We start from the raw sequence: 15,379 nt of genomic DNA on the forward strand, positions 1-15,379 counted from the left end.
CCCTCCTCATTATTATTATTGTTGTTTTATTTATTGTATTATTTATTATATTGTATTATTTATTGTTTGTCAAAGGCGAGCGAAACGAACGCGGGGAATGCGCGCGCCCGACGAGCAGGCACGGTAATCTGACAGCCCGCGCACGCGCGCGCCTATGACAGAGTTTCGCCATTTTGGACACAAACATATGAACGGTTTTTATTTTCCGATCCCCCCCTTTTCCCTCGCCTCGCGCGTGAGCGGCCGAGACAGCTCTGCGCAGTCAGCGGGAGCGGAGTAATTTCCCCCCAAAAGCCCGTTTGCGCACAAGAGGGAGCGGAAAAGCGACTTCAGCGAGGACCATGGCTCGCGCTCTGGGCAGATAGTTGAGAGGAAAACGGTCTCGTGGCAGCTGCGGGGTTTCACGGAGCGCGCGCGGGGCAGCGGCAGCAGCAGCAGCAGCCCGTCTGAAGACGCTCGCAGCGGGGGTAAGCGCACACGCACAGCCTGTTTACATGCACGGGGACCGCTGCCGAGGGCCCAGCCTCCCTGCCCCACGCCAAACCGTGCTTGTTTCGAAATGTTTCGCTTGGAAAATGCGCCGTTTGTATCCTCTTCGGATCGGAAGAAACTTCTGCACGAGAGGGATTCAGCAAGTTAGCCAGACGAGCTAGCAGACAAACCGAAAACGCCCCGATCTTCGGCGTTAAACGGCGCCGCGCGTCTCTTGCAACCCATTTTGAGCCGTGCGCGAGTGTTTATGCGAGTTGTTTCGGTTGAGTTTGGGGTTGTTTTGAAAATACGGAAACCAGTTTTGTCGCTAATGTTAGCCGCTTACGCTAACGGTTGCTAGCGGGGCCCAGTTGTAAACATTCAACCGCCGAGATTTTCTGCTGAAACTGTTATTGTGCGTTTAAAAGCACCGTGCTTCGTGTGAATTTAATTTACGTACCCGTCCTGGTTTTAAAAGGTTTGAAAAATGCGCTCGTGTGTAATTGACATATGTTGTCAGCATTTAATTGAAATCATGTTGTCATTAGCAGCCCCGTGAGTACTTCATTAGTCAGTTAATCCTCTCCAGTTATTTAACTATCGGTTTGTAAAGCACGATCGTTCAGTATGACGAATGCAAACTCATTTGTAGTTTTGTAACGCAGGAACACCCCCTCTGGGGGTCCAGGGGTCAGGACAAGTTGCTGGATCAACTTCCTAAGTAGGCAGCTTCTGGACAGTTGTGCAATCAATGCCAGCTTATTTGACCTCAGCTGCTGTCAGAGATCTCATGCAACATCCCTGCTCGCGTCTGCTGTGTGTGGCAGCTTACATTGTGTGCAAATGCTGCTGCCTGTTGCTATTTTCGATGAATTGTAGAGCAGAGACGTTTGCTTTCCTGTGTAGAGTTCACTGGGGAGTTCTCTGCTTGTTGTTGCGGTGGTAAGCTCTGCACGTGCGCGCAGTCATGTCCACAGAAAAGAAGGAAACGAGTCCCCTTGTCTTGTTTTTTAAAATGGAAGAAGTGCTTCAGCTTGCACAGCTGCAGATCAATGATAGATATTGTTTCCGGTGTGTGTTCTCTGTGTCGTTTGTCATCAGATGAGTATGTAGTGCTCAAGGAAGCTGTTACCAGCTGCTGTTTTGAGTGTGCCATATGCGCATGAGATGCGGAGTTAGGTGCGCATTTAATTTAGGAGGAAAGCGCGCCTAGTGGCACTAGAATTTAACTTCCTAGAATTTGGTCTGAAGGTCAAAATATCGGTGACTTTTTGCTGGTCCAGTATCTGTAGACAGTAAATCTGCGCACAATTGTTTATCCTTCTGGAATTGTTGCTCGATTTCACCCGCAAAAATTCACTGAAACAGTAAATGTGACTGTACTTAAAGGAAAAGTTCACCCACAAAAAAATTTTATTTGCTGAAAATGTTCTCGCCCTGAGGCCATCCGAGATGTAAAAGAGTTTATTACATCAATTGTTCAACAGTGGATCCTTTATTGTTCATAAACCACGCACTAATCCTGTCCAGTCGATCGATTAATGTCCTGTAAAGTAAAAAGTTGTGTGTTTTGTAAGAAACAAATTTACCGTTAATTTGGACTTGCTTTTCAGGTTCCAGTTGTCTCGTGTTTTATTTTGAGTGGGAGGTGATGCTTTAAAGAGCCCATTCCTCGTTCGTCTTGAGGCGTTTGAACTGTCACTTCTGTTTAAACAATATTTTATAGTATAGTTATACCATTGAACAGTTTTTCAGCATTTTCGTGATCAGGATTAATTGGCAGTGTCTAAATCGGAGCTCTGTGACGCAATGGAGCCACCCAGCACTGGCCCTCTAGTGAAACTATAAGAGCTGCGTTGGACTTGAAGCGACACTGACTGCACAGACTGATCGCTGTGTGACATCGGTGCAGCGAGAGCCATAAAGAGCAAACGCACATGCTTTGAATTGCTCTTGTGGTACTTTGATGTCGAACGCCGATCGTGCTGCGCAGTGCCGCTTCAAGTCCAACACGCAAATAATAACCAGAGCTCACGAACATCAGTGGTCCGTCCGTTCAATCGTGAGTCACTGTCATTACGTTACTACACTCCACAGTTTGCTATCAAGCTATGCCTTCATCACGTTACGTGGTTGCTATAATTTACAAAACAACTGAGCTTGGTCGTCTTATTTAAATCAAGCTGCTTGAGGAAGACCGTTAATAGAGATGGCAGCTTTGACGCGCCCCTCTCTCGATTTTAATACCTTATTTTATCCGCTTTGCGGTTTTTTTTAGCGTTCAAGTTCGTCTGGGTGGTAAATAACACGCTTTTCTGTGGTGTGACAAACTCAAAACACATTTAATATGGACTTTAACGAGACGTTAGCTGATGGACTAGAGTCGTGTAGATTATTGTGATGATTTTATCAGCTCTTTGAACTCTCGTTCTGACGGCACCCGTTCACTGCGGAGGGTGCACTAGTGAGCGAGTAATGTAATGCAAAATTTCTCTAAACCTGTTTTGATAAAGAAACAAACTCACGGATGGTCTGAAGGTAAGTACATTTTCAGGATATCTCAATTTTTGGGTGCGCTTCCTTCCAAGAATTATATTTGGTGTACAAACCATTGTAGTGCCATTTTAAGCAAATATTTAAAATAACCGTTTGGACGTCTGCTAGAGAGTCAGTGTAGTGGGAAATTTGAGGAAGAGAGTGTTTGTGAATTTGTTCACTGTTGATAAGGAAATGACGTTTGTACACTGCATTTTCAGTTCACAAGACCTTCCGTAGTTCTGATTTTAGCCTTGCACAGTCTGTTGTGAGTCTAAGTTTCCTAGACTATGTGATATAATGTGTTTTTATACGTTCTTGATGTGTATATACCCACTTTTCATTATTTGTGGCATTGGTTTAAAGTGTCGTTCATCCTCTGCCTGCATCGCTTTTTTTTGAAAGGGTTTGCATTTTCTCGTTTCTGTTCCCCAGTGTCCGTCCGTCTGAGGCGTGTATTCGAGGAAGGCCTGGTGGGAAGTGGACCTCATGCAGATTAATGCTAGGTCATTCTGTGCTGTCTGCATTCTGCCACTCAAATGCCTGTCTGCCTGTGGAGGAGGTGTAACTAAGGATTCACACGTTTCATCAGCTGGTAAAAATACATTTTTTTTAACAAATGCTATTAATGTTCCGGAGCTCGAATTCCTGAAGAGAGCTTTTATATAGGCTTACTAACCGATCACATCTCTTTGAGCAAGTAAAGCCTATCAGGCTGTGTGAAATGTGTCGCCCGGGGTGTGATGCGTGGGTATCAGTCATCTTGTGGGAAAGGTCTGCTTTGTTCATGACCAGAGTTGTTAGAAAATCTTCACAGCCCAGGTGATTTCAATCAGTGCTGAAAGAAGGAAAGTTGCTCTTTGTTGCAGTTGCCTCTTGTTTTGTTTTGAGTGGGATGTGTTAGTTGGATGCTTTAAAGGTCCATCAATTATATCTGTCCCCTTCCTTGTTCGTCTGTTCTCCAGATTCTCTTTCATCTGTTAGTTCTGCTTTCCATCTTTATTCTTCCTCCCCCTCCCACTCATTCTATAGCTTTGTTCCAAAACCTATTAGGCTGCTAAACCATACACAGCTGCTTTTTTAAGGCAACTCCCTACCCATTATGGGACTTCATAAGTGACTGATTTGGAATAATCCATATCATTGGTCCTCAACTAGGTGCCTGGGGGCCACTAGGTGCCATCAATAAACTTCCAAGGGGCATTCAGCATCATTAAAAAGTATTTCAATGAATAATTTATTACTAAAATAATCAAATTTTAAATAACTGTAACTGTTGTTTCATTAACAGCGTTCTTAAAAATTACAGCACAAAATTGCGTGTAGTTCTTCTTTCCGTTAATAAAAAAAGTTTAAACACAGGCAGCTTTGTCATAATTATGCAGAAAAGCGTAATTAAATATTTTTGTAGATAGAACAGGGGACATTTGAGTTAAAAAGGTTAGACAATTCGATCAATGCAGTCTCCGTCTAGGATCACTGTCTCTGCAATCGATATTTCTCCTCACTTTCAAGTCTTTCCTTCAGGCTTGGGCTTCCTGCTGCAGCAGCCACCGCCGCCATCATGTTCTGGAAGTTTGACCTGAACAACACCTCCCATATCGACCAGCTGCTGGATCGAGAGGGAGTCACTCTGAGAGAGTTGATGGAAGAAGAGGATGTCCTGCAGGAGTGCAAAGCACAGAACCGCAAGCTCCTGCTCTTTCTCTCCAAGGATCACTGCATGCAGGAGCTGGTCACCCTTATTACGGAGGAGCCCCCTGCTGACCTGGAGGAGAAAACACGCTTCAAGTAAGACAGGCGCATGGCTTTGCACCTTATTTTGCTAGTTTTGACCAACCAGACACTTCAATATTGTCTAAGCCAATTGCTTGAGTTTGGGACAGGGTGTCTGTAGCTACATTTAGTGTTACCCGGCAAAATTTCAGGAACAAAATAGGAATCTGCGCAATTTAGAGTTTTGCATGAAAGGGAGAAAGTTCCCAGTGCAGATTTGAGAGATGGGCTTTATACATTACTACACTATTGACAATAAACAATGGACTGCTTTTACTTTGTTAATGTGATTGCACTTTAAATGTTCATTCACAGTAATTAACTTGTAGCCTAGATGTAAATATGGCTGGCAGTAAAAAGTATTCCAACTGGTACTGAGAATTGCTAAATTATGATGGTAGGACATATGTGGTGTTCACTGGTAGCCCCGCATGTCTGGAGCTCCTGGTTACTGGAGGGCTATAAAACTGACAGTGAAGATGTAGACGTGCAGGGAAGTGGAGTTACATTGAAATAGAGTTACATTGACAAATGAAGGAAGAGGAACAGGAAAAAAGAAATTAGTGAGTTGAAAGGTGATGTGTATACTCTTGTGTTCTGCTACTTTTATGTTTGGAATCAGAGTGGCTTTGTTTGTGAGGGTTGTGCTGTTTAACAAAAAAACTCATGTTCTGAAGGGTGGAAATCTATCAGTTTTTAGCGCTCTCTGTTGGGACCATATGGTTAGAGCGAGAGAAAGACATTAGAATTCATTTAAAACTAATCATTTGGTTCTCTGCGTGTAGGAGGCAGAATCATTTGTCTTGAAATGAGCAAGCGGATTCACTCAAAATGTCTTTTCTCTCCAAGTATTGTGAAATGTTATTACATTGAGTGAAATATGTTCTCAGCAGCACCGATCCAGATTTTTTGCATGAATGCAGAATCCTACAATATGATATAATGCATTGCTGCACAGTTTCTTACCCTCTCTTGTGGCTCAGGCAACACTGTACTACTGAGTTGTCCAGTATTTACTTTAGTGTTATCTGAGTAGCTGAAGATAAGTAGTGCTGCAGAGCAACTTTCTGTTAAGAGTTTTGAAATGCCTTCATTGGATCCTCAAAAATGGCTTAGTTTGGTCAGGTCACCATGGACTTTTTTCGTCTGTTACATTTGCTCTTTGATTGTGTTTTCACATGTTACTTGTAACTAATATAGACATTTTGTTTTGTTTGTCTAGGTTTCCAAACATTGCCTGTGAGCTTCTGACCTCCGATGTGGCTCTTATCAATGATAAGCTGGGTGGAGATGAATCCCTTTTGGAAAAGCTCTACCACTTTCTGGAGCAAGAGCCGCCTCTTAATCCCCTGCTGGCGTCCTTCTTCAGCAAAACCATCGGCAACTTGATTGCACGTAAAACAGACCAGGTACTCTCACCTGATCCACACAACTCGGAATATGAATGGCCCATGGCACAGAGAAAAAATGTGGGTATTTGTTTGGTTAGTAAGTTATCTGTCATTGCACATGCAGGTAATCTCTTTCCTAAGGAAAAAACACAACTTTATCAGTCTGGTGCTGAATCACATTGATGCCTCGGCCATGATGGACCTTTTGCTGCGCCTCATCAGCTGTGTAGAGCCTGCCCCCTTGAGGATGGAGGTCCTCAATGTAAGCACGCTAATATTTGTACATAACTGAGAAATAAGAGCTTTAAAGGAACACTTATAAACTGTGTTGTTATATTCAGTTATATCTTAATGCAGTAACATGCACTGTGTCAATGATTCCTTGTGTTGTTGGCTCTACAAGTGATTTTAGGGGGTTATATGATGGTAAATCTTGTTCAAATGCATTTTACAATGATTACCTCTAGGAGTCTAAACCATTTGTAGAAATTACGCCTTTAAAGAACATTAATAAGTGATTTAGTTACGTAAATGAGACATTGACCTGCATTTAACCTAACCAATATCCTCCAAGCCCTAACTCATCATTATGGAGCTGATTCTGAGTCTGTGAATGAATGTATTTGCAGTGGCTGAATGAAGAGAGACTCATCCAGAGACTCACAGAGCTCATGCATACAGGGAGAGATGAAGAGGTACAAAATATCCCTCACTCTGCTGCACTTTTCAACCCAAGCCCACATGATTTCAGTTATGGAAGTTTAAAAAAAGGACATTCTTGTTGTTCTGCAGAGACAATCTAATGCATCCCAGACTCTGTGTGACATCATTCGACTTAGTCGAGACCAGGGTAATCAGCTGTCAGAGGTCACCGAACCAGACCCTTTACTGGCTGTCCTGGAGTCGTAAGTGCCTAATCTAATTAGTTAAGATCACGGTCATGTAACATGTGCCATGTGTAAGAATTGACACACTCTGTAACGACTACTGCTGTTGTACAAAATGCTGTTTTTGTGTCTCATCCGTTCGTTTATGACTTTGTAGACAAGAGAATGTGGCGGAGCTTTTGAAGAACATGTTTGAAGGGGAAAGGACTGAAGCGTCTGTCGTCAATGGAACGCAAGTGCTTCTTACATTACTGGAGTCACGGAGGTCAGGGTGAGTTCATAAACAGCCATGCTTGGATGCTTGCTGTTCTTCCTTTTTTTTTTTTTCAAATCGTTCACTGACCTTCTGTTATCTCTGTGTCTGTTGTTGTTAGGCTGGAGGGTCTGATGGACCTGTATTCTCAGGGATGTGAAAGGTCTTACACTGTCAACAGCAGTATTTTACGTGCTATTGAGCCTCATCTAAAGGACTTCCAGCAGCTCCTACTGAACCCTCCTACGGTACCAGCATGCATGCACAAACTCATAAGCAACTCCATCTGGGTTTAAATGTCATCTCAGGGCCTTTGAGACACGTTTGTGTGTGTGTTAAGTTAAAGTTTGTTGCTCTGTTTCCGAACCTAAGCTGCCTTGCTGTGTAAAAAGTAAAAGTAAAGTAGTTGTTGACAGCACACTAATGCCGCTTTACGGTACGGCTTTAAGGTACAGTTTAAAATCGTTTACTTTTGGGGGGGGGTTACACTGATTGGTCGAAAGAAATCGTCACCACCTGCGTTTTGAACGGGCACACCTCCTTCAACCAAAAATGTTTTGTAGCCTGTTGGGAAGTACAGACATTCCTCTCGTTGATAACCGAGGAGCAGATCGAGTGAAAGTTTGATGGGGGTACGCAGAATGAAAGCGCTTTCCAGGATTCACGGCAGTAGAGGCGGTGCAACTATAATGACACATGAATAATGCCACCCACTCTAAAGTGGTACTAAACTGCAGTGGAAACGCAAACTGAATATAATCGAGCCGTGTTGTGCTGTATTGAACGGTGTTGAGCCATGATATAAGCACGCAGTGGAAAAGCGTCATAAGTTCTGGAACAGAGCTTCTGTCTCAACATTCAATGTGCGATGCTGAGAGTGACAGCCCTCTAACAATGTGTCAATCTCCCGTCACTTGCTATGGAACAGAGAAGTGCAATACTCACTACAGTGGGCGTTCTGGAGCAGCCCCTGGGGAGCGCCCGCCTTCATGTGGCCAGACTGGTGGCTTCTCTGCTGCAGACTTGCGACCTCAGCATCTGCCAAGAGATCTGCAGACTCAACACCATGGACCTGCTGTTGGTAAATCGCTTACGCACACACATCGAATATCGCAACCTCAACACTATGAGCTGGCTGTGGGTGGGCGATCTTGTTTTTCTGATTTTTTTTTTTTTTTTTTTCTCTCCTCCTCACTTCCTCTCTCTCCACTTCTCTCTGGTTGCAGGATTTATTCTTTAAGTACACCTGGAATAATTTCTTGCACTTGCAAGTGGAGCTGTGTGTGGCATCCATCCTGAACCACTCTGTCCACACGGACCTCCAGAACCCAGGTCTGCAGAACCACGAGGAGAGACCAGCTGCAGGCACAGGCAGCCCAGTGGAAGAGGGAACATCTGGCCAGAACAGCACCTCAGACCCAGCAAACACACCCATTCAAGATGCTCTCGTTGCCAATGTACGTCTCGCCTGCTTTAGTACATATCTGTTTTCGATCATGACCACTTCCTTTTGGTGCCTATTTTCATATTGCCTTATTGGAAACAGGGTTGTGGGTGACAGTTAGTGGTTCTCATGAATGCAAGCATCCTTTTCACTACTTAACACACAGGCTTATATTACTGTACAAAAGTTTGATTGTTTTACTATTTAAGCAAGGACACATCGATCAAAAGTGATAGTAAAGACATTTATACACTAAAAAAATAACTAATAAGTTATTTCCATGCAAAAAATGTTACTGACCCCAAACCTTTGAACAATAATGTATTGGTTCAGGGATTTGAACAAATCACTAACCCCAAGTATCTTTTCAATGTCTGGCTGTTTGCTTTCCGTAGCTATTCCAGCATTGCCGGCTGGTGCAAAGGATTCTGGATGCTTGGGAGGAAAACGACAAAATTCAGTAAGTCACTGATTTATGATCATGTGTGTTTGTCCATTGAAGCTCATTTTGATATGCATCGTGTCGTCAGTATGTTTGTTGTCTGTCTGTTTGTTTCTGCTGTTGGCTGATTGTAGTTTATCTACCTTAATCTCCAGGGTTGAAGGAGGAAGGCGAAGGGGAAACATGGGTCACCTGACAAGAATTGCAAACACTGTGGTTCAAAACCTGGAGAAAGGGCTGGCGCATTCTCAAATTAATGACCTAATTAAAGGTTTGTTGTGCAGGAATATGTCAAAAGAGTCACAGAGTTTATGAACTGGTGATGTTTGATGTTATAATCGCTTGTATATCCACAGAGCTGCCTGAGGACTGCAGAGGCCGCTGGGAGAGTTTTGTGGGTGAGACTTTGAGAGAGACCAACAGGAGAAACACAGTGGATTTGGTAAGGAAGTCATTTACACACGTTTCATTGCACCCGACAGATGAATAATATAGGATTAGATATTTCAATAGTAAGTGTAGTGATCGTATGTTGTTTTTTCCTTTCAAGATGTTCCACTGCAATAGATTATAACAGTAAATATTTTAGAGATGCTCACTTATTTTCATTATAAAAAGAACATCACTCCCTCATTGTCATTGGTCATTATGAACTTGATTTGTCACCTTTATTTTCATTCAGATCATGTTACATAGTTTGCAAGTTTCTGATTGGCTCTCATCCCATGTTCCAGGTGAGCACCCATAACTTACACTCATCTAGTGAAGATGATGACATGGAGAGCCCTTTCCCAAATGATCTGTCCATCCAACAGGTAACAAGCAAGAAATAAGTAACCAGCATGAGTCTGCTTTAAGCTCCTTACAGATAATTGGATAACATTTTAACCTTTTGTTTCGCTTTTTTAGGCATTCTCTGATTATCAGATTCAGCAGATGACCGCCAACTTTGTGGATCAGTTTGGTTTTAATGATGAGGAGTTCAGTGAACACGATGAAAATATCAAGTAAGTGCTGAAGACTGTTATGTTTAAATGCTTCTCGGATCCAGTGCTAAATATTTTCATATAACAGAATGCTGCAGAGATGTGCACTGACATACGGTGCTGATATTAAAAATAAAAATTGTCAGTATGAGTTTTAAGAGACCCTTCTTATATCTTGCAGTGCTGCGTTTGATCGAATTGCTGAAATTAACTTCAATATAGATGCAGATGATCATAGTGTAAGTGTCAGCCCCTGAAAACACTGTCCATTATTCAAATGGTCACTTGGCCCTGCTGTAAGCGTTTTGGTGCTTTATTCGAGTTCTTGTTCTCCTTTAGGCCAATGCTGCAGCTTTTGAGGCGTGTTGTAAAGAAAGAATCCAGCAGTTCGATGACTGTGAAGAAGAGGAGGATATTTGGGATGAAAAAGAAATAAACTATGCAACACAAATCAAATCCAGATCGAGGTACAGCACATGGATGATATGCTCGAGGAAATAGACTCTTCTGTTTTGTTTATTGAATTCACGTTCTGTGTTTATTCCTCCCAGGTTCGGGGTGTCTCTTTCTTCAGATAGTTCACCCAAGAGTGCAGTGAGGAATGGGGGTGGAGGCCGAGGGTCGGCCTCTGAGGAAGAGGATGTTGAGGAAGAGGCCAGTCCTCAGCAGTCTGCAGCAGCTCAGACTCAAAGCGAGTGCTATAACATCACTCACAACTCTGAATCTTTCAAATGGATTTCTTTATTGAACGTTCTTTGTGCTCACGTACAGATCCAGGCTGGACGGCGAGTTTTGGCGAGACGGAGGTGAGCTCCTCTAGCTCCTGGGGTGGCTCCCCTCAGCAGGGAGGTGAGGGTCCGCAGGACACAAGCTGGGCCTCATTCACTGAGTTCCAGCCTTTCAGCAGGTAAAGCGATGCATAATGCTGCAGTATTATGACAGTGTTTTGGAATGTTTGTTAAAGTGGTGTAATATCGGTCGGGCTGTGTTTGAATTATGGAGTACCTTTATCAGTGCTGATCCATTGACTTTCACGTTACAGCACAGAGTCCAGCCAGGCTGAGGGACAACCTCAACAAGGCCACGAAAAGAACTGTGAGTATGCTTTGTTTGAGTCTGTCTGAATATTAACTCTGTTAATACACAGTGTGGGAAGTAGTCAACCACCAACACAGTTTTCTGTCTTAATTTTGCCTGATGACATGTTTAAAGCGGTAATATCGTGGGAAGACAGATTTCTGTGAAAACATGTAGAACACAAAACTTCCTATTCATAAATACATTCACAAAACTAAGTAAAGGGATGCATTTTTTGTCATTTAGACTCTTAATTATTATTTTTTTGCAGCCGCAGCAACTGGCAGTGGTTCAGCTACGGGAGCGTGGGAAGGAAGTCCTGGGCAAAAAGCCCCTCTGGTGGCCTCAGACAGCAGCTCGTCTGGAGGCTCAGACAGTGAAGAGGACCCTGGAGAAAATAAGACCGAGGGTTCCCCTAAAACACCTGCCAACCAGACAACGGCACCCTCAAGGTAGGAACATTTTGCGAAGAAAGGGAATTAGTGTTTTAATGTAGTTCCAGGAAAATGGGATTCTCATGATGACACCAAGGGAATAATATCCTTATTTTTAAATTATGACAGAAAACCTGTAGTGGGATGATTGTTTAGCTTATGCTCTCTGAACAAACCACTTAAAGGAAGAGAAATATGACAAACCAGACTAAATAGGGACTCCCATTTGGACACTTCCCTAAATCAGTCAGGTACTTAAGGTCACATTTACATGGTTTATGAATTTTACACAGACAAAATCCAGTCATTTCAATAGGAATTCACGCAATTGGAAATTTCATGTGTGAAAGACTTCGCCGGGTTTAAATTGGCCGGGTTTAAAGCTGCTTGTTTTTAAAATAATATTGACAGTGGTTGTTTTATTTTTTTGTTGACTCTTTGTACCTGGACAATGCCTCATACTCCAATTGTCCAGTTGATTCAGTCAAGTTTTCAGTTTCAGTGTCATAGTTGTCAAAGTAATTTTGATTCTCTGCAGTGAGGTGCCTATTGAAGCTCTGGAGAAGCTCAGCATCACAGACAATAGCGAGTCTTCAGCGACTACAGAAGAATCAGATGCTACCACTGTGACAGAGACAAGGTCAATGTGAATATGCGTTGATCAGATGTTCTAAGAAATAAAATAAAAAAAGCACCCTCTCTTACTTTCTCTTAATGCCTCTACAGAGTCGAGGCACCTGCTTCAGCTGAGATCACGCCTAATGGACCGGTCTGAAGGCTCTGGATAGGAGTCCGACCCACTCTCCGCCTCTTCCATTCTGAACCCCCAAACCTCAATACCACTTTGGTGTTTAAATAAAGAATGCTGCCATGTTATTGGTCCTGGATACTGCCAATCAGCCCATAATTGGAGGAGGAAGCCAGGGGCATGTAACACAAACCAGTAACCAGTACAGTGCTCAGAGGTGTTAGTCTTTTAACCCTTTCAACTTTGTATGAGATATGCACAGTTTTAAATGTAGCAGTGACCGTGTGATTACAGGATCTGTCAGGACTTCTTTTTTTTCCCCCTCGGTTTGTGTCCCTCCCTGAATTTTTCTGGATTCGTTAATTTTTTTCGGTAATTTTTTTCGCTTCCAGCCTTGGATGGTAGAAAACAGGGATGTAAAGGTCCTAATTGGAAAGCACAGGCTCATCCTTCATGGCATAACGTCTTGAACACCCTCATGCAAAATCGAAAGCCTCGTTGCCTGACGACAGCCTCTGCAACAATTTACTGTATGTTGAAGCACAACTGAAATGTTCTGTAATGCTTGACACATTTCTGCACAGGTCACCGCCCTGCCAAGTTCACTTTAAAGATTTTTTTTAAAACATTATTATTATTATTATGGCCTAATCTCATTAAATCATGTATTTGAATGTTCTGAAGTGCTTTGGGGCAGAAACGTACGCCGCTGTGTCCACGTCGGCACCTGTGCAGTAATGTTTAGTCATTTAATTTAAATTGGACTCATTCGGAAACTATACATTAATGGTGGGGTGCCTCTTTGAATTTTTTGGACTTCTTCATTGCATGCGTTATTTATCAAGCATATAGAAGCAGCTGTTTTTTTCTTTTTCGACAACATTCTAGCTAGTTAGTCAAGACCTTCTGATTGTATTGAATTACTTTTGTCTGATTCCCCCCTCCCCCCCAGATCAACTAAACAGTTTCTATCTAATTTTCTTCATTTTATGCTTAAGCTTTCCAAAATTTTAAATTGTGTGTTTAAAGCGAAAAGCTTAAAGTAATCGTAATAACCTTTGCCTTAAGTTGCAAATCCTTCAGAATCCCTGTTACAGGACGGAAGGGTTTGCCTCAAAGCAAACAGGCTTTTTTGTCTGTTTTTAAATAACAGCTGGTCTCGAACGATCCACCCCCCACAAATTTATTTGTATCCTTGTCCAGCGCCAATGCCCCCAGAGGTCAAGAACATTTGCTCCAATGTGACAGTATACCCTCACATATGAAATACTCCACAGGACAGTGTTTTGCATCGTTTTTTTTGTCCAGAACTCTGAAAATCTTTTCAGACTTGTCTCAGAACCTTCCGGTAGCTCTCGTCGGAAATACCAAGATCCACCTCTTTTTAATATTTCATCCTGAACATCATGTGATTATTATTTTTTTTTTCCCAGGATTTTTTTTGGCCATTACATTTCACGTATCATATCTCTGCAAGCGTACTATGGTACCAAATCTGTTGGATTACAGGATTGGGATAATGCGTTATTTATTTTGCACTTATTGAGGTGTTAGTAAGGAGACCTGGTTTCCCATCATGCATTGGAACACCGTGTATTTCTTTTTCTTTTTTTTTCTCGCTCTACATGATCTTTGCCTCTGGAGTGTAAATGCTCCATTGACTCTGCTTCTTATATCTATGACATGTTCAAATAGGTTTGTTTCCAAAGCCAAAAGTATGTATTTGCCTTTTTTTTTTTTCTTTTAACTGTTAAAAAAAAATCTTATTTTTAACTTTTAACCAATATTATTTTGCATATTGTAGAGATTCTAATTTATGTGATCTTCGGCAACCAAAATATTGCTCTGTTCAATTCTGTCCCTGTGTCCGGGCTGTTTCTGTACATTTACAGAGTTGGGAGTTCGAAGCTTGTATTCATTTATTTTTCCCAGGAGAAGTCTCAGATATTTAACAGATGACGGTTGTGTTATTTTTAAAAGCTGCCAAACATTTTAATTCTAATGACTGTTCCGGGTTCGATTCTGTTACAACCGAAAATAATTTCGACTCCCTCCTCGGATTGCACAAGCAAGTCGTCCGTTTACAGGGAAGGTTGACATGGTTCCGGAATAAATCTTTTGACTCTCTGTTACTAAAGTATAGCTTTAGATGTGGCGTGAATTATAATGAAGTTCACGCGGGAAAGAAAATGCGCCCCTGTGGAATTCTTGCTTCTGATTGGCCAGTCGCTATGCATGAATACGCTCATCCGGGTAACTAACGGTCACTCTAGTAAGATTGAGCGTAAACGGCGCCATCTTGTGTCGACGATGCCACTTAAACGCTAAAACACAAAATTGAGGTAAATATAACTTGAATACATCTTGATGTAAAGTGAGCGGGCTGTTTGGGCAAACAAGTAACGAACAAATTAAACCTCCACGAGTTGGACCACGGCTAACGTTAACCGTCAGCTTTAGCGTCGTTTCTGAGCAGAAGCTGAAATGCGTCGAAATTGTTTTCTCTTAGTTAGCAGCATCGAAACCGGAACATTTCTGTGCAGCTGTACGAGCTCCCCACGGCGACCCTGATCGGATTTCATGGATGTATTTCGTGCACTTGTACATAGCGGTTATATATCTCCATGCCGTAATAACGATGCTGGGTTTGAGGGGATGGACGCACGCTGCAGGATAAACGAATTACCGCGTTTCAGAGCACTTCAATTCCCGCTAGTCATTCGTTTTAGAGAATTAGTACATTTGAGACAGTTTGTCAGAATATAAGGTATTCATCGATGGCATAAAAAAAAGGTAGTTCTCAGCGCATTGACATTTGTATAGACTGGGTCTGTACATTATATTGTTGCCTACATCAGTACCTATATATTTTGATATTTTCAGAATGGAATAAATCTGTTATTGAGAGAAATGATTTTCCTCGGTTGAGATGGCA

At 42.3% G+C, this 15,379-nt stretch overlaps 1 protein-coding gene across 1 annotated transcript; it reads left to right on the plus strand.

The window, feature by feature from the left end:
* Window positions 1-144: 144 nt before the first annotated feature.
* ppp6r2a (protein phosphatase 6, regulatory subunit 2a) lies at window positions 145-15,355 on the plus strand. Its single transcript, XM_043238016.1, has 24 exons — window positions 145-467; window positions 3,442-3,601; window positions 4,534-4,797; window positions 6,005-6,191; window positions 6,298-6,435; window positions 6,803-6,868; window positions 6,966-7,078; window positions 7,218-7,331; window positions 7,435-7,561; window positions 8,242-8,394; window positions 8,540-8,770; window positions 9,153-9,217; window positions 9,355-9,470; window positions 9,556-9,641; window positions 9,934-10,014; window positions 10,109-10,206; window positions 10,367-10,424; window positions 10,525-10,652; window positions 10,737-10,876; window positions 10,957-11,092; window positions 11,228-11,280; window positions 11,534-11,714; window positions 12,235-12,336; window positions 12,423-15,355. The coding sequence occupies exons 3-24, from the start codon at window positions 4,571-4,573 to the stop codon at window positions 12,469-12,471; spliced, it is 2,649 nt and encodes an 882-aa protein (XP_043093951.1). The 5' UTR covers window positions 145-467; window positions 3,442-3,601; window positions 4,534-4,570; the 3' UTR covers window positions 12,472-15,355.
* The last annotated feature ends 24 nt before the right edge of the window (window positions 15,356-15,379 follow it).

Source organism: Puntigrus tetrazona, chromosome 4, assembly GCF_018831695.1.
Source record: "Puntigrus tetrazona isolate hp1 chromosome 4, ASM1883169v1, whole genome shotgun sequence".
NCBI lineage: Eukaryota > Metazoa > Chordata > Actinopteri > Cypriniformes > Cyprinidae > Puntigrus > Puntigrus tetrazona.

What these genes read in the sequence shown, in the direction of transcription:
- ppp6r2a (XM_043238016.1), top strand. Translation starts at nt 4,571, where the DNA reads ATGTTCTGGAAGTTTGACCTGAACAACACCTCCCATATCGACCAGCTG. An exon ending in CTGGAGTCACGGAGGTCAGG is followed by an intron (nt 7,332 to 7,434) that starts GTGAGTTCATAA and finishes TGTTGTTGTTAG; the next exon opens with GCTGGAGGGTCTGATGGACC. An exon ending in ACCACTGTGACAGAGACAAG is followed by an intron (nt 12,337 to 12,422) that starts GTCAATGTGAAT and finishes ATGCCTCTACAG; the next exon opens with AGTCGAGGCACCTGCTTCAG.